The sequence below is a fragment of the Synchiropus splendidus genome, chromosome 11 (assembly GCF_027744825.2).
Source record: "Synchiropus splendidus isolate RoL2022-P1 chromosome 11, RoL_Sspl_1.0, whole genome shotgun sequence".
Taxonomy (NCBI): domain Eukaryota; kingdom Metazoa; phylum Chordata; class Actinopteri; order Syngnathiformes; family Callionymidae; genus Synchiropus; species Synchiropus splendidus.
The window spans coordinates 16,709,787-16,736,849 of NC_071344.1; the positions used below are offsets into that span (position 1 = coordinate 16,709,787).

At 43.3% G+C, this 27,063-nt stretch overlaps 2 protein-coding genes across 2 annotated transcripts; one reads left to right on the plus strand and one right to left on the minus strand.

The window, feature by feature from the left end:
• Positions 1–20,378: 20,378 nt before the first annotated feature.
• LOC128767403 (uncharacterized) lies at positions 20,379–24,523 on the plus strand. Its single transcript, XM_053879438.1, has 6 exons — positions 20,379–20,417; positions 20,487–20,825; positions 20,896–21,216; positions 22,598–22,699; positions 23,319–23,377; positions 23,883–24,523. Exons 1-6 carry the CDS (start codon positions 20,381–20,383, stop codon positions 24,003–24,005), a joined length of 981 nt encoding a protein of 326 aa, XP_053735413.1. The 5' UTR covers positions 20,379–20,380; the 3' UTR covers positions 24,006–24,523.
• Positions 22,522–26,092, minus strand: LOC128767405 (uncharacterized). Its single transcript, XM_053879439.1, has 5 exons — positions 25,827–26,092; positions 25,475–25,747; positions 24,405–24,536; positions 24,277–24,326; positions 22,522–24,209 (listed from the first exon to the last, which is right to left on the minus strand). Exons 1-5 carry the CDS (start codon positions 26,053–26,055, stop codon positions 24,066–24,068), a joined length of 828 nt encoding a protein of 275 aa, XP_053735414.1. The 5' UTR covers positions 26,056–26,092; the 3' UTR covers positions 22,522–24,065.
• Between the last annotated feature and the right edge of the window lie 971 nt (positions 26,093–27,063).

A 27,063-nucleotide genomic window follows, 5' to 3' on the forward strand; every position in this document is an offset into this window, starting at 1 on the left:
TGAAATAAATAAAAACACAGAAATGAATAAAACTGGATGGTGGTTATACTAACTGAAGAATATTATTTGTACCATTCAACCTTATATTGCTTCAGTCTATGTGATAACTGTGAATAAATTTGACTACAGACTGGTGCAGAGGCAACGCAGCTCTGTCCTTGTGTTAAAGGAGCTGAGTAAAAAGGTGAGAAGGGGCTGAGATGGATGTGGTCAGATGTTGCTGAGATCAGCCAATCACAGAGGACTCTCTTGCTCCCTCCCTTCTTCTCTGTCGTCTATTTAACAAGAGCATCTTCCGCTCTCTGTTGACTGGGCTGGACTTTACGTGAAGATGCTGCTTCTCTTCTGTCTTCTGTTCTCCATCGGGGGTACGTACCGTCTCTCACTGCTCTCTCTCATCTGCCTCACCCATCGGTCCTCTGAACCTCGTGATGGACATGGAGCTCAACCAAAATCTATACCTGATTTAGGCTGTTTTGGTGTCAGTTTGAGCGAACAATCTGCCAAACTTGCAAGATTCAAGAAAGAAGACCTTCCTCTAGAAATCCAGACTTTCTCCTCATAACTTCTGAACTGAATATGTTCATCTCTTGTCCACAATAACCAACAGTCCAGAGTAGCGAACATCGATAATCTAAGGGCAAAGCTGTTCCACACATCATCTATGCTGAAGAGCTTTGATTTTTTTGGGTAAACACATTTTCTGTTATAGATGCTTCAGAACAGAAATCAAGACACCGTTTTGAGACTCCAACTGAATCGAGTCAGATCTTTTATCTGATTTGTCTTTCAGGATCCACAAGTGAGCGCACCACAGTGAAGACCACAGTTTCAGTTGGAGACAGTCTGACTTTGACATGCTCACTTCCCAGTGATGGTGCTGCAGGAGTGTATTGGATGAAATCTTCTGTGGACAACTTTCCTGAAGCTTTAGCAGGAGCTGAATGGGTTGGGAACCACTGTCCATCCAAGTCCCCTCGCTTCACTGTCACCTGCAACACATCAGAGTTTGTGTTGCATCTGAGCAGTGCTGAGCTCAGCGACTCTGGATTCTACTACTGCTTTGTAGCTGCTCGATTGAATGTGACATTTTTGAATTCCACTTCTCTACAAGTCAGAGGTATGTTGTCCTGAATATCTCTCATTTTCTTTCATTTCAACATGGAAGCTGAACAGAAAATGCAACATTTTTCATCACTTTAAAGGTGGAAGTCCACCTCCCTCCACTCCTCTATCAACTCCGTCTCTGCTGCTGTTAGGTTGCGTTCCTGTTATAGTCCTGGTCGTGGTTGCTCTACTGATTTACATGATCAAGAAAAAGTGGAGGGAAGTGAAAGGTACGTGACTGAAAGGGCAGCTGATGTGGTTATTGTGATGCAACATGATCATGAAACAGAAGAAGGAACATCCGGAACACTGAATGTTGATGAGATTTTTTTTTAAATACACTCTTATTACACGTCGATAATCATAATAACTAATTCAACAAAAGTATTATTATTATGATTATTATTGTTATTATTGTTGTTGTTGTTGTTGTTGTTGTTGTTATTTGGTGGTATTTCAACATTCATATCTATAAATATTAAAAAGACTCACTGACAGCAGTTGTGCTGAAAAAGAGGTGCAAATTTCCATCCAATATGTGACCAACCAAAGTGTTTGACTTGAAGTCCTCACTGAATCCTTTGCTGCCACCACTTCAATCTGATTTTTTTTTCTCTCCCTTTTCAAGTCTTTTCAAATCCATTATTCCTCACCTGTCTTCAGGTTCTTCTTCTCATCAAGATGATGATCCGAGCCCCACTGGTGACTCCCCCACTGTGCAGGTGAACTATGGAACTCTTTCCTTCACTAAAGCCCTGGTGACCAACAGCACTTCCTCTCTTCTCTACAGGACAGTGACATGTATCTGGTTTACTCCACACCAAGCTACGCCAAGAGGAAATCTCCCCGGAGAGAACAAGTGCCTGCGGAGGAGAGCGTGGTCTACTCTGGTGTGAGGGTGGCACGCTAGCAAGACGCTGGAGATACAAACCCCTGATGCCCCACTGGATTATTCACAGTTGTTCTTCTATAAAACACAATAACTTCCCCTGCAGCTCATTTAGTCAGTCAGGCTTTAGTTAGTTGTTGGTGGACTGCTCTTTAAATCCAGGGGATGACGCTTCTCAAGTCTCAGCATGGATGATCGGTCAAGACTTCAGCATGCAGGAGGCATATTTTGGCTTCTATTGCTGTTGTTTCTGCGGTTTTGATGAAGCCTCCTTCTGTTCTCTTCTTTTTTGACTCTCTTCTTCTGTTTTTACTCAAATACAAGACAAAAACCACACAGAACCCGAGATGATGCCAGCAGATAAGAAGATGATGAGAGAGATTGATCCAGATTTTTCATTTTATTTTTTATAGAATTAAAAAATAAATAACTGATTTACATCCTCCAATTCTTTCTACATCCTGATGGAAGACAGACGTTGAGGTCCTCTGTTGTTGATGAGAGGGCTGATGTTCAGCTCCCACTTGAGCTCCTGGTTTGGCTGAGAAAGAAGAGCTTCCCAATGTTGGCTGGAGAGCCATGCAGGATGATGGGGGAGGAGGGGCCCTGTGTTCCTCCTGAGGTCCACTGTCTTTAGAGCACTAAGCCCCACTTTAGCTTTAGACGCTGCTGTCTGACTCATCTGAGACGAGTCCAGGTAGGGTGGAGTCAGGAGCCTGAAAGACTGGAGGTGCAGGTGTTGGTGTCCATGGAGAACATTGCAGCTCCATGGGGCTCCAGTGTTCCAAATTTTCACCATTCCATGGCTGCACTGGACACCAGAGTAGCTGGAGGAGGTCCTTCAAATCACATCTCCAAAGTCCATCAAGGATGGACCCAGGTTCTCCTCAGCTTTGACTCCAGCCTCCTGAACCAGTGACCTTCTGAGACCTGTGAAGCTGCAGCACCAAACATGAGCTCAGATCAGAAGAAGCAGCTTACAGAACACTGTTGACACCTTGATCAACATGAAGTGTGCGTCGCTGTGGTGTGATGGAGTGGATTCAGAATGTATCAAACCAGAGGCTCATTTCTGTTTTCAGTGTGAGAGAAACATTTCCTGCCACAACATCACGCTCGCACAGGCTCTGCTCAGAACTGTTTCCTGCACTTGAGCCGATGTGAATATATTAAAGTGAAACAGGAAACTCCCAACCGACACACCACTCGACCAGTGCCGCCATTTCCTTTCTCAAGCGCAAACTAGTTTGTTGAGTTCTGACCCCAGAGCTTCAAGGAAGTCTCGAAGTCTTTCGCAGAGACTGGAAGCATCTTGACAGACATGTCTGGCTCTGACTCTCCACTAGGTTCGACTCTACAATCAGTTCAGTATTGACAGAATCCTTCCATGAATATGTGCATGAAGAGGAGAGACTTGGACACACCTGAGCATGTGACTCTCCAAGTCTGGAACTCAGCTCTCCTCCACACTGCTGAAACACAAATCTGCTCTGATTCTTTGCCCCAGTTCATTGTGAGTGACAGGCCAAGAGAGGTGTGACTCAAGGCTGAACATGAGCAGCTACATGGATGTGGTCAGATGTTGCTGAGATCAGCCAATCACAGAGGACTCTCTTGCTCCCTCCCTTCTTCTCTGTCGTCTATTTAACAAGAGCATCTTCCGCTCTCTGTTGACTGGGCTGGACTTTACGTGAAGATGCTGCTTCTCTTCTGTCTTCTGTTCTCCATCGGGGGTACGTACCGTCTCTCACTGCTCTCTCTCATCTGCCTCACCCATCGGTCCTCTGAACCTCATGATGGACATGGAGCTCAACCAAAATCTACACCTGATTTGGGCTGTTTTGGTGTCAGTTTGTGCTAACAATCTGCCAAACTTACAAGATTCAAGAAAGAAGACCTTCCTCTAGAAATCCTCGAGTTTCAACGTAAACTACAAACTAAATATGTTCATCTATTGTCCACTATTGTCAATAGTCCAGAGGAGCAAACATTTATAATCAAAGAGCAGAGCTGGTCCACATTTATCCTGAAGAGCTTTGCGTTTCTCGCTAACACATTTTCTGATCATGTTTTGAGGCGTTCAGCAGAACATCACAGCCAGCACCTTTACGCACAACTTTTGTTTCAAATTAATCCTGTGACAATCTTTGTACTTCCATTATTCAGCATTAGAAAAAGATTAACTGATGAATAATAACTGTTCCCCTCAAAATGAAGATGTTTTTCAAGGCCGTAGATTTGGAATAGAAGTGGATTTATTTGTATTTTATTCATATCAAAACAAATGTAAAAGAGTAAACAGAGGCAGTTTAAACACTGGCATGCTGGTGAGGTGATGACTCTTTTTCATCATGTATCATGATATGATGCATCAATCTATTTATTAAATTGCTTTTCTGCTGTGGAGAGTACAATTATTGAAGGTTTGGAACGATAAACCTTCCGTGTTAAATTCTTACACAGATTAGACAGAAGAAACGTCAGCTGAGACTCCAACTGTGGAATCGAGTCAGACCTTTTATCTGACTTGTCTTTCAGGATCCACAAGTGAGCGCACCACAGTGAAGACCACAGTTTCAGTTGGAGACAGTCTGACTTTGACATGCTCACTTCCCAGTGATGGTGCTGCAGGAGTGTATTGGATGAAATCTTCTGTGGACAACTTTCCTGAAGCTTTAGCAGGAGCTGAATGGGTTGGGAACCACTGTCCATCCAAGTCCCCTCGCTTCACTGTCACCTGCGACACATCAGAGTTTGTGTTGCATCTGAGCAGTGCTGAGCTCAGCGACTCTGGATTCTACTACTGCTTTGTAGCTGCTCAACTGGATGTAACATTTTTGAATTCCACTTCTTTGCAAGTCAGAGGTATGTTGTCCTGAATATTTCCTTAATTTTCTGAGTTCAGCAAATTAACATTTGCTAAACTGAAGTTCAACACTTTTCCAAACCTTTTATAGGTGAAACTCCACCTCCTCCCTCCACTCCTCTTCCGAATCTGCTGCTGTTAGGTGGTGTTCCTGTTATAGTCCTGGTCGTGGTTGCTCTACTGATTTACATCATCAAGAAAAAGAGGAGGGAAGTGAAAGGTACGTGACTGAAAGGGCGGCTGATGTGGTTATTGTGTCGCAGTAACAGGTATCTTATTCTTATAGAGTCGCCCAGGATCAGCCTCATGTTGCTTTGACTCAGACTTGTCTTTAAAATAAACAAAATCAAATATACGCACATTAAGGGAAACAGGAAGATAATATATATTTAACCAATTTTTTTTTTCTTTCTTCAGGCCAACAATCAGCAGGAGACCGACCTGATCAGGAGGTAAATAGAACACAGGTTTCTCCTTCAACTAAAGTGACCTTCCGTTCCTTCATGTTTCAGGAAATACAAAAGTTTTCTGTGATTTCTGCACCACATGAGACAAAAGCCTCAGCCTGGAGTGGAGACCAACTTTACTCCATGGTGGACTTTGTGATTCACTCAAAGATGGAGTAAAAAAGTCACTGATGAAGTCCTCTGCTGCCCCCTCGACGCTGACCAGTTGCAGCAACAGAGCATGAGACGGTCCGTAGCAGAGGAAGAGATGATGGGTCTCTCATTGTTCCTGTTCTCATCACAGCTGAACAGAAACCCTTGGAAGCCAAACTACTGACCTAATACTGACCAAACCACCCTTGAAGTTCTTCATCCCTCAGCTGTGTCTCTGTCACTCAAAGTCCACATTGTTCAACCGTCATGAAGATGGCGGGGTCCCAGTCCATCTTTTTTTTATATATAGAATATGTATTTCTATGTCAATAAAAGTGAAACAACTGACTGACTTTCTCCTTTTCTTTCTACACCAAACCTGCACTCTCTGCAGTTGCTGTGGAAACATCATGATCCTCGAACATAACGGATGACAGACGTTGAGGTCGTAGGTTAAAACTCTTGCAGAATCTTAGTCTTGCGATTTTTATTCACCAACATTGGTTGATGAATTGACAACATTGAAATCAGAGTCAGCCTAAAAGCCTGGTGTCATCATGTTGGAGTCATGTGAGCAACAGAACATCAAGACGTGAACACGTTTCCAAAACATGGAGTGAGGAAAACAGAAAAGTCCAGTCATGTTCATAAGGCTTTGACTCACAGAGGAGTTCAGCAGCAGGAAGAGAGAAGCTGTTCCTGAGGCTGGAGGTTTGGACCAGGTGGTTGCATGGGTTGATGGACCACAGACTCCTCCACAGGGGAGTGGCTCACAGAGTACTGTAATATCCAGACTATAAGCTGCTATTTTTTTCCTCATGGTCTGAACATTGTAACTTGTACAACGACACCGTGAGTATATGGATTTTCACAGGCTACAGAGCGTCACGCTGCCAGAATATTGATCACTCATTAAAGTCTGTTTAGGACAGATGTGGTGTCGTCTGTGAGGCTCTGCTTGGTTTCTATTTACAGCCGACTTTCTCGCTCTATTCAAACACGTTCATCTTCTTGCTTCTGCACGTCAGCCTGTTTCCTGCCACAGCCTCTATAGCCACATTCACATGCAGCCTTGTGACCTTGATATCTGTTTTTGGTGTGTGAAACAAGCGGAGACTTTGACAAATGACGACGTTGAGAGGGACGAGGTGGCCCCTGAAAACAAGACCACCAGACTGTGGAGGAGCATCTTCTGCTGAAGGAAACATTGTTTCATTTTAGTTTGGTGTCAATTTGATACCATTCAACAGTATTTTGCTTCATTCTACATGACATCTTTGACCATACTGGTGGAGAGGGGCCCCAGCTCTGGTCTTCAGAAAAAGTAACAAGGTTGTAAGACTTAGAAGATGCTGACATACATGTGGTCAGATGTTGCTGAGATCAGCCAATCACAGAGGACTCTCTTGCTCCCTCCCTTCTTCTCTGTCGTCTATTTAACAAGAGCATCTTCCGCTCTCTGTTGACTGGGCTGGACTTTACGTGAAGATGCTGCTTCTCTTCTGTCTTCTGTTCTCCATCGGGGGTACGTACCGTCTCTCACTGCTCTCTCTCATCTGCCTCACCCATCGGTCCTCTGAACCTCGTGATGGACATGGATCTCAATCAAAATCTACACCTGATTTATGGTTCTTTGGGGTCAATTTGGGCTAGCAATCAACTTGAAAAAACAAAAAAGGTATTCATCTCCCATCTGAACCATCATGGTTGTTATCTCAATAATCCTTTTAAAAATTGGGCTCACCACCATTTTGAGTAATAGTCATCTGCTCCTGAGAACCACTGTAATGCTATGGCTTAATTCCATGATCCATGCTCCAGAGCTTCCTCTAGAAATCTAAACTTTCTCCAAAAAACGTTGAAACTAATCACATTCATCTTTTGTCCACAATAATAAACTGTTCAGAGGAACGATTATTTTTCATCAAAGAATCAGCTATTCTGAAGCATTACTTTGAATTTCACTCTCATGAAATCCAAACTGTGTTCTTGGAACTTCTTCAGTTGCAACAGAAAGCCCCTCTGATGGGCTTCAGTGATGAGAGGGCTGATGTTCAGCTCCCACTTGAGCTCCTGGTTTGGCTGAGAAAGAAGAGCTTCACAATGTTGGCTGGAGAGCCGTGCAGCATGATGGGGGAGGACTGGCCCTGGGTTCCATTCCGTTTTCTCCGTCTCCACTTAGGGTGGAGTCAGGAGCCTGGAAGAGTGGAGGTGCAGGTGTTGGTGTCCATGGAGAATATTGCAGCTCCATGGGGCTCCAGTGTTCCAAATTTTCACCATTCCATGGCTGCAATGGACACCAGAGTGCCTCGAGGGAGTCCTTCAAATCACATCTCCAAAGTCCATCCAGGATGGACCCAGGTTCTCTTCAGCTTTGACTGCAGCCTCCTGAACTAGTGACCTTCACAGGTCACTGTGAAGGTCACTACCTGTAAAGCACCAAAAATGAAGCACCAAACATGAGCTCAGATCAGATGAAGCAGCTGACAGAACACTGTTGACACCTTGATCAACATGAAGTGTGCGTCGCTGTGGTGTGATGGAGTGGATTCAGAATGTATCAGACCAGAGGCTCATTTCTGTTTTCAGTCTGAGAGAAACATTTCCTGCCACAACCTCACGCTCGCACAGGCTCTGCTCAGAACTATTTCCTGCTCGTGAGCCGATGTGAATATATTAAAGTGAAACAGGAAACTCCCAACCGACACACCACCAGACCAGTGCCGCCATTTTCTTTCTCAAGCGCAAACTAGTTTGTTGAGTTCTGACCCCAGAGCTTCAAGGAAGTCTGGTTCTTTCGCAGACACTGGAAGCATCTTGACAGACATGTCTGGCTCTGACTCTCCACCAGGTTTGACTCTACACTCGGGCGACGTACCAGTTCAGTATAGGGAAAATCCTCCCGCGAATATGTGCATAAAGAGGAGAGACTTGGACACACCTGAGCATGTGACTCTCCAAGTCTGGAACTCAGCTCTCCTCCACACTGCTGAAACACAAATCTGCTCTGATTCTTTGCCCCAGTTCATTGTGAATAACAGGCCAAGAGAGGTGTGAGTCAAGGCTGAACACGAGCAGCTACATGGATGTGGTCAGATGTTGCTGAGATCAGCCAATCACAGAGGACTCTCTTGCTCCCTCCCTTCTTCTCTGTCGTCTATTTAACAAGAGCATCTTCCGCTCTCTGTTGACTGGGCTGGACTTTACGTGAAGATGCTGCTTCTCTTCTGTCTTCTGTTCTCCATCGGGGGTACGTACCGTTTCTCACTGCTCTCTTTCATCTGCCTCACCCATCGGTCCTCTGAACCTCATGATGGACATGGAGCTCAACCAAAGTCTATACATGAAATATGTTTCTTTGGTGTAAGTTTGGGCTACTTTAAATACAAAAACCAAAAATTCCAAAATGTAAATTCCGTTGTGGTTCTTATTTGACCTCTTGTATCTGACTCTCATGAATACTATTACACTCCTTTATTCCATGGTCCGTGCTCCAGCTCTTTTAGAAAACTAGATTTTCTCCTGTTCTGTTTTTTTTTTTTTACTGAACATGACTGAACAACTGAGTTCATAGCTTGGTTTGAGGAATTTCTTTCATCGGACAAAATAAACATTATTATTATTGTTATTATTGTTTTTATTTTTTTGTTTTGTTTTTAAAAGTATTAGTAAGTTCCGAATCAAACAAAATTTATATTTGTTTATTACTGATTGTGGTGCAGTTGTTAAGTCAAGTCACTGTTTGTTCTTGTTGATATTAGTTTCCATCCACAGGTGATGTTTTTCAACAGATTAGACTGAAGAAATCTGAGCTGAGACTCCAACTGTTGAATCGAGTCAGATCTTTTATGTGATTTGTCTTTCAGGATCCACAAGTGAGCGCACCACAGTGAAGACCACAGTTTCAGTTGGAGACAGTCTGACTTTGACATGCTCACTTCCCAGTGATGGTGTTGCAGGAGTGTATTGGATGAAATCTTCTGTGGACAACTTTCCTGAAGCTTTAGCAGGAGCTGAAACTATGGTGAAGAACGACTGTTCTCCCAAGTCCCCTCGCTTCACTGTCACCTGCGACACATCAGAGTTTGTGTTGCATCTGAGCAGTGCTGAGCTCAGCGACTCTGGATTCTACTACTGCTTTGTAGCTGCTCAACTGGATGTAACATTTTTGAATTCCACTTCTTTGCAAGTCAGAGGTATGTTGTCCTGAATATTTCCTTAATTTTCTGAGTTCAGCAAATTAACATTTGCTAAACTGAAGTTCAACACTTTTCCAAACCTTTTATAGGTGAAACTCCACCTCCTCCCTCCACTCCTCTTCCGAATCTGCTGCTGTTAGGTGGTGTTCCTGTTATAGTCCTGGTCGTGGTTGCTCTACTGATTTACATCATCAAGAAAAAGAGGAGGGAAGTGAAAGGTACGTGACTGAAAGGGCGGCTGATGTGGTTATTGTGTCGCAGTAACAGGTATCTTATTCTTATAGAGTCGCCCAGGATCAGCCTCATGTTGCTTTGACTCAGACTTGTCTTTAAAATAAACAAAATCAAATATACGCACATTAAGGGAAACAGGAAGATAATATATATTTAACCAATTTTTTTTTTCTTTCTTCAGGCCAACAATCAGCAGGAGACCGACCTGATCAGGAGGTAAATAGAACACAGGTTTCTCCTTCAACTAAAGTGACCTTCCGTTCCTTCATGTTTCAGGAAATACAAAAGTTTTCTGTGATTTCTGCACCACATGAGACAAAAGCCTCAGCCTGGAGTGGAGACCAACTTTACTCCATGGTGGACTTTGTGATTCACTCAAAGATGGAGTAAAAAAGTCACTGATGAAGTCCTCTGCTGCCCCCTCGACGCTGACCAGTTGCAGCAACAGAGCATGAGACGGTCCGTAGCAGAGGAAGAGATGATGGGTCTCTCATTGTTCCTGTTCTCATCACAGCTGAACAGAAACCCTTGGAAGCCAAACTACTGACCTAATACTGACCAAACCACCCTTGAAGTTCTTCATCCCTCAGCTGTGTCTCTGTCACTCAAAGTCCACATTGTTCAACCGTCATGAAGATGGCGGGGTCCCAGTCCATCTTTTTTTTATATATAGAATATGTATTTCTATGTCAATAAAAGTGAAACAACTGACTGACTTTCTCCTTTTCTTTCTACACCAAACCTGCACTCTCTGCAGTTGCTGTGGAAACATCATGATCCTCGAACATAACGGATGACAGACGTTGAGGTCGTAGGTTAAAACTCTTGCAGAATCTTAGTCTTGCGATTTTTATTCACCAACATTGGTTGATGAATTGACAACATTGAAATCAGAGTCAGCCTAAAAGCCTGGTGTCATCATGTTGGAGTCATGTGAGCAACAGAACATCAAGACGTGAACACGTTTCCAAAACATGGAGTGAGGAAAACAGAAAAGTCCAGTTATGTTCATAAGGCTTTGACTCACAGAGGAGTTCAGCAGCAGGAAGAGAGAAGCTGTTCCTGAGGCTGGAGGTTTGGACCAGGTGGTTGCATGGGTTGATGGACCACAGACTCCTCCACAGGGGAGTGGCTCACAGAGTACTGTAATATCCAGACTATAAGCTGCTATTTTTTTCCTCATGGTCTGAACATTGTAACTTGTACAACGACACCGTGAGTATATGGATTTTCACAGGCTACAGAGCGTCACGCTGCCAGAATATTGATCACTCATTAAAGTCTGTTTAGGACAGATGTGGTGTCGTCTGTGAGGCTCTGCTTGGTTTCTATTTACAGCCGACTTTCTCGCTCTATTCAAACACGTTCATCTTCTTGCTTCTGCACGTCAGCCTGTTTCCTGCCACAGCCTCTATAGCCACATTCACATGCAGCCTTGTGACCTTGATATCTGTTTTTGGTGTGTGAAACAAGCGGAGACTTTGACAAATGACGACGTTGAGAGGGACGAGGTGGCCCCTGAAAACAAGACCACCAGACTGTGGAGGAGCATCTTCTGCTGAAGGAAACATTGTTTCATTTTAGTTTGGTGTCAATTTGATACCATTCAACAGTATTTTGCTTCATTCTACATGACATCTTTGACCATACTGGTGGAGAGGGGCCCCAGCTCTGGTCTTCAGAAAAAGTAACAAGGTTGTAAGACTTAGAAGATGCTGACATACATGTGGTCAGATGTTGCTGAGATCAGCCAATCACAGAGGACTCTCTTGCTCCCTCCCTTCTTCTCTGTCGTCTATTTAACAAGAGCATCTTCCGCTCTCTGTTGACTGGGCTGGACTTTACGTGAAGATGCTGCTTCTCTTCTGTCTTCTGTTCTCCATCGGGGGTACGTACCGTCTCTCACTGCTCTCTCTCATCTGCCTCACCCATCGGTCCTCTGAACCTCGTGATGGACATGGATCTCAATCAAAATCTACACCTGATTTATGGTTCTTTGGGGTCAATTTGGGCTAGCAATCAACTTGAAAAAACAAAAAAGGTATTCATCTCCCATCTGAACCATCATGGTTGTTATCTCAATAATCCTTTTAAAAATTGGGCTCACCACCATTTTGAGTAATAGTCATCTGCTCCTGAGAACCACTGTAATGCTATGGCTTAATTCCATGATCCATGCTCCAGAGCTTCCTCTAGAAATCTAAACTTTCTCCAAAAAACGTTGAAACTAATCACATTCATCTTTTGTCCACAATAATAAACTGTTCAGAGGAACGATTATTTTTCATCAAAGAATCAGCTATTCTGAAGCATTACTTTGAATTTCACTCTCATGAAATCCAAACTGTGTTCTTGGAACTTCTTCAGTTGCAACAGAAAGCCCCTCTGATGGGCTTCAGTGATGAGAGGGCTGATGTTCAGCTCCCACTTGAGCTCCTGGTTTGGCTGAGAAAGAAGAGCTTCACAATGTTGGCTGGAGAGCCGTGCAGCATGATGGGGGAGGACTGGCCCTGGGTTCCATTCCGTTTTCTCCGTCTCCACTTAGGGTGGAGTCAGGAGCCTGGAAGAGTGGAGGTGCAGGTGTTGGTGTCCATGGAGAATATTGCAGCTCCATGGGGCTCCAGTGTTCCAAATTTTCACCATTCCATGGCTGCAATGGACACCAGAGTGCCTCGAGGGAGTCCTTCAAATCACATCTCCAAAGTCCATCCAGGATGGACCCAGGTTCTCTTCAGCTTTGACTGCAGCCTCCTGAACTAGTGACCTTCACAGGTCACTGTGAAGGTCACTACCTGTAAAGCACCAAAAATGAAGCACCAAACATGAGCTCAGATCAGATGAAGCAGCTGACAGAACACTGTTGACACCTTGATCAACATGAAGTGTGCGTCGCTGTGGTGTGATGGAGTGGATTCAGAATGTATCAGACCAGAGGCTCATTTCTGTTTTCAGTCTGAGAGAAACATTTCCTGCCACAACCTCACGCTCGCACAGGCTCTGCTCAGAACTATTTCCTGCTCGTGAGCCGATGTGAATATATTAAAGTGAAACAGGAAACTCCCAACCGACACACCACCAGACCAGTGCCGCCATTTTCTTTCTCAAGCGCAAACTAGTTTGTTGAGTTCTGACCCCAGAGCTTCAAGGAAGTCTGGTTCTTTCGCAGACACTGGAAGCATCTTGACAGACATGTCTGGCTCTGACTCTCCACCAGGTTTGACTCTACACTCGGGCGACGTACCAGTTCAGTATAGGGAAAATCCTCCCGCGAATATGTGCATAAAGAGGAGAGACTTGGACACACCTGAGCATGTGACTCTCCAAGTCTGGAACTCAGCTCTCCTCCACACTGCTGAAACACAAATCTGCTCTGATTCTTTGCCCCAGTTCATTGTGAATAACAGGCCAAGAGAGGTGTGAGTCAAGGCTGAACACGAGCAGCTACATGGATGTGGTCAGATGTTGCTGAGATCAGCCAATCACAGAGGACTCTCTTGCTCCCTCCCTTCTTCTCTGTCGTCTATTTAACAAGAGCATCTTCCGCTCTCTGTTGACTGGGCTGGACTTTACGTGAAGATGCTGCTTCTCTTCTGTCTTCTGTTCTCCATCGGGGGTACGTACCGTTTCTCACTGCTCTCTTTCATCTGCCTCACCCATCGGTCCTCTGAACCTCATGATGGACATGGAGCTCAACCAAAGTCTATACATGAAATATGTTTCTTTGGTGTAAGTTTGGGCTACTTTAAATACAAAAACCAAAAATTCCAAAATGTAAATTCCGTTGTGGTTCTTATTTGACCTCTTGTATCTGACTCTCATGAATACTATTACACTCCTTTATTCCATGGTCCGTGCTCCAGCTCTTTTAGAAAACTAGATTTTCTCCTGTTCTGTTTTTTTTTTTTTACTGAACATGACTGAACAACTGAGTTCATAGCTTGGTTTGAGGAATTTCTTTCATCGGACAAAATAAACATTATTATTATTGTTATTATTGTTTTTATTTTTTTGTTTTGTTTTTAAAAGTATTAGTAAGTTCCGAATCAAACAAAATTTATATTTGTTTATTACTGATTGTGGTGCAGTTGTTAAGTCAAGTCACTGTTTGTTCTTGTTGATATTAGTTTCCATCCACAGGTGATGTTTTTCAACAGATTAGACTGAAGAAATCTGAGCTGAGACTCCAACTGTTGAATCGAGTCAGATCTTTTATGTGATTTGTCTTTCAGGATCCACAAGTGAGCGCACCACAGTGAAGACCACAGTTTCAGTTGGAGACAGTCTGACTTTGACATGCTCACTTCCCAGTGATGGTGTTGCAGGAGTGTATTGGATGAAATCTTCTGTGGACAACTTTCCTGAAGCTTTAGCAGGAGCTGAAACTATGGTGAAGAACGACTGTTCTCCCAAGTCCCCTCGCTTCACTGTCACCTGCAACACATCAGAGTTTGTGTTGCATCTGAGCAGTGCTGAGCTCAGCGACTCTGGATTCTACTACTGCTTTGTAGCTGCTCGATTGAATGTGACAATTTTGAATTCCACTTCTCTGCAAGTCAGAGGTATGTTGTCCTGAACATTTCCTTTATTTTCTGAGTTCAGCAATTGACATTCGCTGAACTGAAGTTCAACACTTTCAAACACTTTGCAGGTGAAACTACACCTGTTCCGTCCACTGCTCCCTCCAACCTTCCTCCTCCTCTTCTGACTCTGCTGCTGTTAGGTGGCGCTCTTGTTATAGTCCTGGTCGTGGTTGCTCTACTGATTTACATCATCAAGAAAAAGAGGAGGGAAGTGAAAGGTATGTGACTGAAAGGACGGCTGATGTGGTTATTGTGATGCAACACGATCATTATTATCATTTGGTGGTATTTCAACGTTCATATTTATAAATATTAAAAAGTCTCTCTGACAGCAGTTGTGCTGAAAAAGAGGTGCAACTTTCTATTTAATATGTGTTTGACTTGAAGTCCTCACTGAAACCTTTGCTGCCACCACTTCAATCTGATTTTTTTTTCCCTTTTCTCTCTCTTTACAAGTCTTTTCAAATCAATTTTTCCTCACCTGTCTTCAGGTTCTTCTTCTCATCAAGCTGATGATCCGAGCCCCACTGGTGCCTCCCCCACTGTGCAGGTGAACTATGGAACTCTTTCCTTCACTAAAGCCCTGGTGACCAACAGCACTTCCTCTCTTCTCTGCAGGACAGTGACATGTATCTGGTTTACTCCACACCGAGCTACGCCAAGAGGAAATCTCCCCGGAGAGAACAAGTGCCTGCGGAGGAGAGCGTGGTCTACTCTGGTGTGAGGGTGGCACGCTAGCAAGACGCTGGAGATACAAACCCCTGATGCCCCACTGGATTATTCACAGTTGTTCTTCAATAAAACACAATAACTTCCCCTGCAGCTCATTTAGTCAGTCAGACTTTAGTTAGTTGTTGGTGGACTGGTCTTTAAATCCAGGGGATTACTCAAGACTTCAATATCCATGTGGGGCAGGAGGTCCACAGACTCCTTGGCATCCCTCAACATACAGGTCATTGTCTCTCATTCTCTACTCGTACTCTTCCTCTTCAAAAGGTTTTCTGGTGGACTATCAAGAGTTGGATCAATGGCACCTCACTGCTGTTGACTCAGGGCACAGCAAGGACGAGCACAAGCAACATCTGCGCAGAGCACTCTCTCCCAGCCCACAATCTCTCTCTCGAGCACCGAGCCCACTGATCTCCTCCCCTGGTTTCTTTTCTTGACTGCACTCCGTTTGTGGTTAACATGCTGCTAAAGGTTCAGAGAAAAGGAGTTCATAGAAACCTAAAAATACATCTGTCTTGTGGTCGCGCTGCCGAAGAGGTGGGAGTGGTTTGCTCCAGTGTCAGATACAGAGATGGAGACAAGTGTGGCAGGTACAATGTTTGGCCCAAACTCTTCTCTCCTGAGAGACTGTAGCTCTTCCTCGCATGAAGCCACATACACAGTGATCTACTTCACTTGAGAGTGAGACCTTCATCTGAAAAGGAAATGTATTTGTGTGGAGTTGAGGCTCCAGACATGCTGCGCTCTCAGAAGACCTCAGCTTCCTGTTTCAAGGTCATCATTTTTGTGGCTCCTTCATGTGAAAGAAACGCTGAGACCAGATTATTGCAGCTGTGCTTTTGAACTCAAAGCTCTGAAGTACAGATGCTGTTCATTATTTGAGTTAATGATCATTGTGTACTATTTGGTCAAAGTTGATCAGTTAGACACTAGAATTGTCTATCCATTTTTTTTGTCAAGGGTCAAAGTCATACCAAAAAGATGTCTCTGACCAGAAGTATTGTCCTGGGCATGTGAGGCTTCATGAAGAAGCACTGTGCTAATTTCAGAGCGCAGTGGGTGGCGCTATCTGACTTAAAAAACAATTGCGTTAAAGTAGCTGTTCAAGGCCCAACGTTATAGAGCGAAGAGTGCCACCTAGTGGGTTTTGAAAATGAAGCTTTGTAAACCCACTTCCTGGGTTAATCGATTGACTTATCACTGACACCTCTGTCAAAGTGATGGCTCCTCACAAAACATTCCACAGTTATCCACCACGGACTTAAACTTAAAAGCACTTATCCTCCTCAGGATGCTTCACACGTAGTGCTCGAGAATTTCGACTTTTCTTTTTCATTCATTGATTTTTCACCACCACAACCCAAAATGCAAAGTATAAATGTGCAGTATGGATTTCACGTGAGCCGCCAACTACAGGGAGGGGTCTTGACACTGGTTTATGAGAAACAAATAGACATAATGGAGGCAGCGTGATCAGTCAGGAGCTGAGGGGAAGTCTTTGATTCAAGCTGATGGGCTCTTGGTTTGTCACAGGAAGTGTGTTGTTATATTGCAGCCAATCACGTCGACTCTCAGCGTGTAAAGCTTCATGACTGCCACGGAATGTTCATAAGAAGGAGTGACTCTGCGACAGGATGATCGTGACGCTGGCAGCTCTGTTTGCCTTCAGTTCGAGTGAGTGCTTTTTATTCACCTGAGTGTCTGAGAGAGTTTAAGTTGTGTGTGTCTCTCTTGCAGCTCTGATCCAAAGTCAGACTCCACAGAGGATCTCCGTGGTCGTGGCTGAAGTTGGGGAGACTGTCACGCTGACTTGTCCTGTCTCTATGTTGGAACCTTTGTTGTACTGGCACAAGTTGCACTTTGGATTTATGCCTCAAACTGTTGTGAGTGGATCACACAGGAATATCAAAGTCACAGAGGAGTTTTCAGGCTCAAGACTCAACTATACAAAAGTGGAGGATCAGCATCATCTTCAGATCACAAACGTCACTCAGGAGGATGAAGCTACGTATTTGTGTGAAACTGTGACATCGTATTCATCCAGATTCATCAACGTGACTCATCTAAAGATCACTGGTAAGAATCAAAGCTCTTGCTTAAGTCAATGCCGTTTTGGTGAACCACTTCATTTTCGTAAACAACGCAGACAAACAGAAGAAGCACAAGTGTTTCCACGTGAAACAAACACCTCAGTCCGTCCTGGCCGGAGACTCGACTCCCCTCCAGTGCTCCCTCTTCCCCGGCAGCAGCGCCACTGACCCGTGCCCAGACGGAGTGTACTGGTTTAGAACCGGAGCCAAAGATTCCCTTCCAGACGTGATTTACTCACCCAGGAACAGGAGCGACGAGCAAAGCTGCCACTATAGTCTTCTGCGAGCCGGCAGCTCTTTGGATTCTGGAGTGTACTACTGTGCCGCGCTCACATGCGGCCGAGTGCTGTTCGGACCGGGAACAACTGTGGAGACTGGTTTGTCTTTTACTTTACATTCACTTTTAACTAAAGCCTTCACTTTTGCTGTTTTTTATTCGTGATATTCAGGGGGTCACGTGACGCTGGCAAATTTAATAATGCATTCATTGACGTCCATCTTGGCCGCAAGTGTGACGGCCATATTTTTCTGCATCGTCAAAAGAGAAATGGCCCAGAATAATGAAGGTTCTATTTTTTTTCTATGAACTTATTTCACTCCTTTTTCATGTACTATTAAATTCACACAAAAAAATCTCTACTTGTCCAGATCAAGAAAACATCTGCGGTCGGCAGACAGTTGAGGTAAGTGCATTTTGCTGGACAGATTCTGATGCATTCATGTGATTTGAAGTTGAAATATCCTTCTCAGGGAGAGAGAGGAGACATGGAGTCGGTTGCGCTCTACACTGTGAAAAGAGACCACTGTCATGAGGAGAAATAGAGAAACCACTCTTCCGTCCGGACGCAGACGTGTGTTTGATCAGACGCGAGTCAATGATGATGATGTTGCAAATTTAAATAAAGTTCAATAAGAGCTACTTCCTGTCTCATTTATTCATATTGATACATTTAAAAAAAGTTGATGTCAACTTTTCTCGATAGAACTAGAACCAAGAGCTTCTCTATTATTCTGGGGTTGCATTCGCCTCGTATCCCACTTTCACATGACAAGAAGAGGGGGGCACCCACCGTCCATTTTGTCATTTATTCATTGACAACTGAGTCAGTTAAAATGTTGCTGTCGCCTCCGACATTTCACTTTCAGTTTCTTCACTCTTCAGTTTCACTTTTTTTTTTTAAACGAAAAACCCACTGAAGCTCCACAGCTTTTTTAACCTTCATCTTCAAGTGTGTCAAAAATACAATACAAACACGTTTCAGTATCGTGGAAGCTTTCTATATCAACATCCCCCCCGAAACGCACAGCAGACAGGAAGTTCTCCAACAAACCAAAACCCAAGGCAGGCACGCTGATCAACCGCTGCTCGTGTTTGAGCACCATCAACCCGCCAGAGCACGTCAACAGGAAGCACTGCCAGTTTCAGACGTATTCAGCGCTGTATTCACCATAGTGTGAAACCGTTTCTTATAAATGACAACTCAGTCAGCGAACAGCTCGGAGCTCACTCTGAACGCTGCTCTCAGCCTTCATATGCCGTTTTAAATCCTCGCATTAAATTATTTTTCATTGAGACACACTGCTTTCATACAGCAGCATTTTGTTTAGGAGAATATCTTTGTTTAACAGCATAATATGCAAAAACTTTTTGCATTTTTTTTTATTCCTCTATTCATCTGTTTAACCCTTGATGTTATCTCTGTATCATAAAGACTGTCTTTGATTTCCATATTTTTTAATCCATTTAATTTTTATCTTTATTTGCAACAATGTTGAATATTCAACCACAAAATATAATCTGACAAACACGTTTTTTTAAACATATAATAGAAATGTTATTTCTCCCCTCATTTCGTGAGCATTTTTTTTTGACCATCTTAAATTCTGAAATGTCCTTTACAGACAAACCTGAGAAATAAAAATGTGAAAATGTGTTCTCTTCTCAGTGGAAACCTCAAAGCAGTCGTCACATCATCGCCACTGCTGTAGCTATTTGTAGTGGTGGGTCTCAACAAGATGTGTTGCTGGGTAGTTTCAATACTGCAGAAATGACAGGAGCCTCTCATTTTGCCAAAATGTAAGTGCTAGTCCTAGAACAGGAAGAATTCAGCCACTTCAGAATGAAACTAGTCGACAACAGTCATATTGTGGAAATTTAAATCATATTTCAACCTCCCACCAAAATATTTCTGAATGAATGAATGTTTATTTCAATTCTCTGACACATTACAGTTTCAAATGTTATTTGACTGTTTTGTTACTATTGTATTACTTAGCTTCTGGATTGATAACTGCATACAATTCAGAGTCTTTAGAGTTGGACTTGCGAGCAATGGATTCTGAATTTGACGTCCAAAGATCATGTCGCTGGACGATGTGTCGCTCAGACTGTTCAGCTGGTCCCAGTCGTGCAGAACATGCCAGCAGCAGGACATCAGAAGGTAAAGGGGAGGTTGGACAAGACAAGGGGGCGTTCACAGGACGAAGACACATTATCAGTGACCGAATGACCTCTGTTTTCGCTGGACCGTGGGAGGAAACTGGAATGCACACAGAGAGATAGAAACTATCTCGCATGTATTAATAAATATTTTCAGGCTCAAGAAAGACACTGAAGGGTCAAAGCTGCATTCAGGATCAAAGGGCCCCAAACCTGTGGCATCCACCGGCTTCACAGCTCACACATAGTACCTCAGTGATCAGGCGCTTTCCTCAGCCGACATCAGCCAAAACCAGGAGTGGAATTCCAAAGAGCAACGACGGGAGGCATTTCAAAAACTAAATTCTGCAGCTGTTTTGATTCTCAAAAAAGAGATTTCCTCTTCACCGTGACGCTTCCTGTTTCAGTGAATGCCGAGCAGTTTTCTGACTGAGGCAGGCGCCTTCTATGGAAAGTATGACCTAGCTGCTATGCAAATGCTGTTGGGTTACAGCTGAGGTTGGAAGGGTTTTCTGAGGTAGCAATGCTTTCACAGAAGAATTTCACAGGAAGTGTGTTTCTACCATTCAGCCAATCACAGTGACTCTACGAGGTCTACAGCCTCGTCCTTTCTCAGCGGAGCTCCAGATCAAGGCAGGATCTGAGGCATGATGTTCGCAATACTGATTCTCCTCCGAACATTCAGTGAGTCTGTCGGTGCAGCTGTCGTTTGACCAGACGGAGACGTCATTGTTGTGTGTGTCTCTCTTGCAGCTCTGATCCAAAGTCAGACTCCAGAGAGGATCTCCGTGGTCGTGGCTGAAGTTGGGGAGACTGTCACGCTGACTTGTCCTGTCTCTATGTTGGAACCTTTGTTGTACTGGCACAAGTTCCACTTTGGATTTATGCCTCAAACTGTTGTGAGTGGATCACATAGGAATATCAAAGTCACAGAGGAGTTTTCAGGCTCAAGACTCAACTATACAAAAGTGGAGGATCAGCATCATCTTCAGATCACAAACGTCACTCAGGAGGATGAAGCTACGTATTTGTGTGAAAGTGTGACACCGTATTCATTCAGATTCGTCAACGTGACTCATCTAAAGATCACTGGTAAGAATCAAAGCTCTTGCTTAAGTCAATGCCGTTTTGGTGAACCACTTCATTTTCGTAAACAACGCAGACAAACAGAAGAAGCACAAGTGTTTCCACGTGAAACAAACACCTCAGTCCGTCCAGCCCGGGGACTCGACTCCCCTCCAGTGCTCCCTCTTCCCCGGCAGCAGCGCCACTGACCCGTGTCCAGACGGAGTGTACTGGTTTAGAACCGGAGCCAGAGATTCCCTCCCAGACGTGATTTACTCACCCAGGAACAGGAGCGACGAGCAAAGTTGCCACTATAGTCTCCTGCGAGCCGGCGGCTCTTTGGATTCTGGAGTGTACTACTGCGCCGCGCTCACATGTGGCCGAGTGCTGTTCGGACCGGGAACAACTGTGGAGAGTGGTGAGTATCACACCAAGCTTCACCCTCACACTAACCATAAGAGCACACTGAGCCACATTCGCTGAGTAAATTCATCATTTGTATATTTGTGAGGAAGTTTCATCCGCAGCAGGTCAAGTACATCACTGGTTCTTTACAAACTTAGACTGTAGGATGTTTTAAATCCCATTCACTCAACACTTGGGTTTTGGATTCTTGAGCCTTCACCTTCTGACTGAAGGGATCACTCCAATCGGCAGAACTTCGTCCACATTTCCACCTCCACATGAGATGGAGAGAAGAACTTATCTATTTATTCAGGAATGTACAGTGGTGAGAATTTGTTGCCCGAGTTTTCAATCGCTCAGTGCAGAGTGAGTCTCTCACAGGCCGCACCAACTGTTGGTTGCTCAATCGAACAGATGAAAGTACTGGACACGGAGCTATTGAAAAGGTTTGGCATGGTTGGTGTCATTGCAATTTTAAAGGGAGACAAGACAAAAGGAAACTGAAGAGAGGTGCCTGGACTGTGAAGCACTTTCCCCCCTGGCAACAACACAGCCGTGTCCTTAAAAACCGGATTGAAAATACAGTTGCCATGCGCTGAGAAGACGCTAAAGAAATGAGGAGCCAGTTTATCAATGGGTATTAAATAACTTACCATAGTAAATAACTTCATTAATTGTGTTCCTCATCTGCAGAACTTTGTATATAAATACGTCCCAGAAATGTTCATATACTGTCAATGGCCAACATGTCAATAGCCTTTGTTTGTTTTGTTTTATTTTATAAAATCGTAATACTTTACATCACACCAATTTGATTTTTTATTTAATTCATTATTATTATTATTACGCCATTTTCATGTTTCTGGAAAAAAAAGTGTGGGTCAGACATACTGATATTTCTTTCCACATGAGCAATACACACCCACATGGAATCCATGATGAGTATTCAATGAAGTGCATGAACAAGCCATGATATTACAGTACTGTATGATTCATGAATAGAATGTTCCAAACACGGAGAGGATTATTTCACCACACAAACTTCTTTGACTCATTTCTTATCGTAAATATATGTTGAAGTGATTGACAGGTGACACGTAGGCACGTGTTGGGGGGTGTATGGTGCTGACTATAAAGCCGTTTCAGAGAGGAAACGGCTTTATAGTCAGCACCATACATATATACATATTCCATCACAACACTGACGACCACATTCACAGTTTCGTCTTTAAATGTCAATCTTTGTGAAGACGAAACTCTGTGGTTACAGAGTTCTGGCTCAGCCGTGAAGGAAATGACTTTTTTTTTTTTCCACTTCAAAGATGAAAAAGACATTTTGTTTACCATCAAATGTTGAATTACAAAGTGCCTTTTTTTCTCTCTTGCTCTCGCAGAACAAGAAGTGAAGATCATCATCATCGTGCTGACAGCACTCGTAGCAGTTTGTTTGGTCGTAATTGTAGCGCTGCTGATAGCCAGGAATAAAGTCGGCAAAGGTGAGTTTTCAAGTTCTTCACTACTTCACTCTGACGGAGAGGATGTACGTCATTAAAATGTTAACAAATCCACTGAATCTTCAATCCTGTCACTTTCCAAGAGGAGAAGTGTGGCCACACATTCGACCCTTTGCCTGTATTTATGTGACCTTCATGAGCAAAACTGGAAAAGATTTTGCATTTTTCTTTCATTCACTTTTCTAGTTCTAAATACGTTCTCACTCTTTATGTTTTCAGTCTTTATTTCCACTTCTCTCATTCAAACCTCCAAAGAGTGACACTCATTTTCAGCAGCGTTTTTTTCAATAAGAAATTATTGAAAAAAACATAAAAATATATATAGAATAACTTTTATCGTATTTGCATTATCATGCATGTTTAAATTTAGTTTGTCACCTTTGAGAGCAGCTTCGCCTGAAGCCACTGGGTGCAGCCTCAGGTCACATGCTTGCCTGAAATGTCAGCTCCACCACAGACATGTTTTCATTTTCACAATAAATGCCACAAATTCTGTAGCATAACTAAACACTTTCATACCGCTGTATAAAATACCTTTTTTCACATGAATTTCTATTGGTTTTACCCTGCAAAAATTGAAATCCGTTTCTCTTTAAAACAGAGGGAAGAGCTGTTTCCTGTGCGGCTCCTTCTCAGGCCACTGACCGTGGACTCCACCCGGTGAGTTGTAGGATTTCTTCTATTTAGAGTGTGACCTTACTCTCTCAGCGAAAGGCCTCCGTGCTGCGGCCTCAGAGCAAGGGTCAACTCTTGGGTGTGAGGTGAACCCATGCCCTGTCTTCTGTGTGGAGTTTCTAAGCAGCGTGTGAGGGGTTGTCTGAGGTGAACTGGCGTCCCCCATATGTCATCGCAGGTAGCTGGAATAACGGTGATGTCTACAGAGGTCTAGAGAAAATGGAAGATGTAAAATAACACCTGTAAAACACAACAACGAGGTAAAAGAAAGGAAGAAAGAGACACATGGAAGCAACAAATTCATAATCCAGAGAGAGAGTGTTGGGAACTGCTATAAAGAGCAGCAACAGACCACAGACAGGAAGTGGTCAGACAAAATAAAAGCTGAATAAATGTGTGTCAAGATGACGATAATAATTATTATAATTATTATCGCAACCCTGTGTGTTTCAACTCCTTTTTAATCGTTTTGTTTTATGGGTCCGTATAGGATGGTGACGTGGAAGGAGTCAGCTACGCTGCGCTGAACTTTCCCATGAGGAAATCCAAAAGACTGAAATACAAAAGTGAGGAATGCATCTACTCCCAAACGTCCGCTGCGTACATCCACTGAAGAGGCGCCTGAAGCCGGAGTCCAAACCTCATCTATTTATTCATGTGTCTGTGATGTTATTTAAACCCGTATTATACTTCCTGAGCGATGCTTCTTCACAGTTGAGTAAACACACTGGTCCTCCCGTTGGTTGGTCCCTTGTCTTCCGTTGCTGTCAGCTCTGCGTTGAAACCTCAAGTTGGTCGCATAAATCAAAGAGTGTGACTGAAGGAAGACAAATCAGAAGAAGTCATTTCAACTGAACAGCATAAGAACCTCAGACTGAACGTACCGACGGGTCCTGTTCAACGCTGCTCGCGCCGTCTTGAAGCTCAGTCATGTCTGTTCAAGAGAAACAAAGAAACTCGACTGAAATAACTCATTGCAAAAGCGAGGCGTTTCTGACAGGATGTGTCTCACCCCTGCTCTGCAGCTGACTCTTCAGCTTCTTGATGGAGTGAAGAAGAACCGCGATGCACGCCAGGCTCACGGTCAAAGCTACGCTCATGACAATATGAACTTTGTCGTATTTTGTGGAGTCACACACATTTGCTGTGTAAGAAATCAAACAAATTAAAAAAAAAACTTTTGTTTATTTATTCCCCAAAATAAACTTTATATTTACTCTCTGCTCCTCAAGTCTGCTGCTTTTGATTTTCTTTCCGACTCTTCCGATTCAACATCCAAACTCAGGTCTCATAATGATTTTACGCCTGTCTGTATTGAGTAAATTTCAAGTCAAAATGTCCAAGTCACTTCCAGAAACAGAACTTTCTTACACTGCTGCATAAAAAATATTTTCTTTCCACTACTTCTTATTATTTTGCTACAAACCTTAACATGTTTCAAAGCACTTTATATTTGAACATACTTTCATTATAGTGGCCAGTGTCCTGTAATATGTATATATGTATGTATGTAATATATATGTATATTATAGACAAATGTGCTTTATTTTCAATATTCACTTCTTCTTTTAGACTCACTGGGGAACAACCCTGGCCACAGACTTTGCTTCTTAATAGTGAGCCACTGCTAGTTTCTGTTTGTGGAAAGTTCCATCTTGTGTTTTAAGCACAGGATAATGACACATAGAATATTTCATAGATATTACAGACGGAAATAATTAATATAATAATATTAATAATAATTAAAATAACAAAAATTCTAAACAAATTTGAAGCGAAAGAAAAATATTGTTTGCATGCGATTTACTTTTATTTTCGTTTCACTGAACTTCTGCTTCTGCTTTCGCTGAAATGATATCAAAACACATCAGTGTCTCTGTGCTTCACAGACGTGGGCGAACAGACACTCTACATGTGCTACATGAGTAATATTTTAAAAGGATGTAATAAGTTGTATTTAGTTCCACAAAACAATCTAATAATCATAATCATCATAATCTCGGTGAAAATCATTAGACAGAGATAGAAATGTATTCTACTGCTGACTAGGCATTTTTTTAAGCGTGAAAACTGAGCACCTACCTGCAGCTCCTTGCTGAGTTCTCTCTCCGCACGAAGCCACCGACCCGAACCCCGTGGTGTTGGACAGGCTGACGTTCATGAAGAAGTTGAAGAGGCATTTCCTGGCGGACGGTTCCTCCGGGTCACCGTCACAGTTGAACTCCTGAGTTCCTTCCACGAGCACAGAACTGGGTTGAGACTGAAACTTTCCAGGTGGGAAACAGGTCCAATTCACTGGTGGAGTCGTTGGGCTCGGAACTTTGGCGGCTGGTGTCGAATGATTGACGGATGGATCTGATGGTGAGAGATGAAAGATTCAACTGTTGATAACTCAAATAAAGGAATTTTTTTTTTCTGACTTGAACTGAATCACCTGTAACAATGAGCTTGACTTGTTTGATGAACGTCCAGTTGTTTCCAACGACTCGCAGACAGAGATAAACTGCAGAGTCATTTTCACTGACGCGTTTAAACTCCAGGGTCAACTTCTCCTTCTCCTCTCTGATGACATTTATATTCAAGTGCGTCCATGATGATTCAGTGAAGACTTCAGGAACGTTTTCAGGAACGAGTCTCATCCAGTTAAAATACCCCGAAGTCATCGGACAATCTAGTTGAACTGGTTGACCAGTGGAGGCTTCAATTGTTTGGAGGCTTCCAACACAGCCTAAAAACACAGATTTCAGATCAACATTTCTGACTTGGATGTTAGAGAGCGAATGAAGACTTACCTCTGAGGTGAAGAAGCAGCAGCAGAGCAAGTATTGCCATGGTTTCACAGTGAATGTGATCAAGAGAGAAGAGGAAACGAGAGAGCTGATGGAGGGGAGACGGTTTCAGAAACAGCAGTCTGATTGGTCTGTGAAACAACAGAGAGGAAACATGGCTAAATATATATTAAAGCGTCACCACAAGAAATTTGACACACACCTACACACTGTGTGAGTGATTCTTTTCAACAGCTACGTGTCCTGCTTCATTCTGAAGCGGAAAAGTGGTGCTCAGAGTAGAGGTCACCATCAGTGAGGAGAACATGGAAAAATTGGATGTTTGATGGAGAGTGTTGGGAAAGTCCATTCAACAATGCTGAAAAGTTATGATTACCATTTTACAGCAGCATATTCCACAGCGAACACCAGGTGCTATGTTATGATGTAATTAAAAAAAAAAAGCGTCATAGGTCCTCACTTGGTCTCTAGATAAAAAGTTAGTGAGGCGAAGTTAAGGTGAAATTTTACAATGGAGGAAAACCACTCAATGCATCTCACAAAGTGCACAGAAGCACTATGGACCTTGATGTTAGTGGATGATACAGGACAGCCAGAACAAGGAGGAGTTGGAGGAGAGGCTGGAGAGGACAGAAGAAAGTGGGAAAGAACAGTGAAATCTGGGCTCAGTCCCACAGAACAATGCTGAGAAATGTGCAGGACAGAGAAGAGAGTGCAGACCAGTGGCATGTCAGAGCAGCAACAAGAGAGAAAGAGATGTGTAACTGGACAGTAGATGCCACGGTGTATGTTTATATCAACACACCCTCACTCCCATATATTATATATATATTGTATAGCCTTTTGCGTCGAATAATGACGAAAAGGCAGCCATCAGAAGCG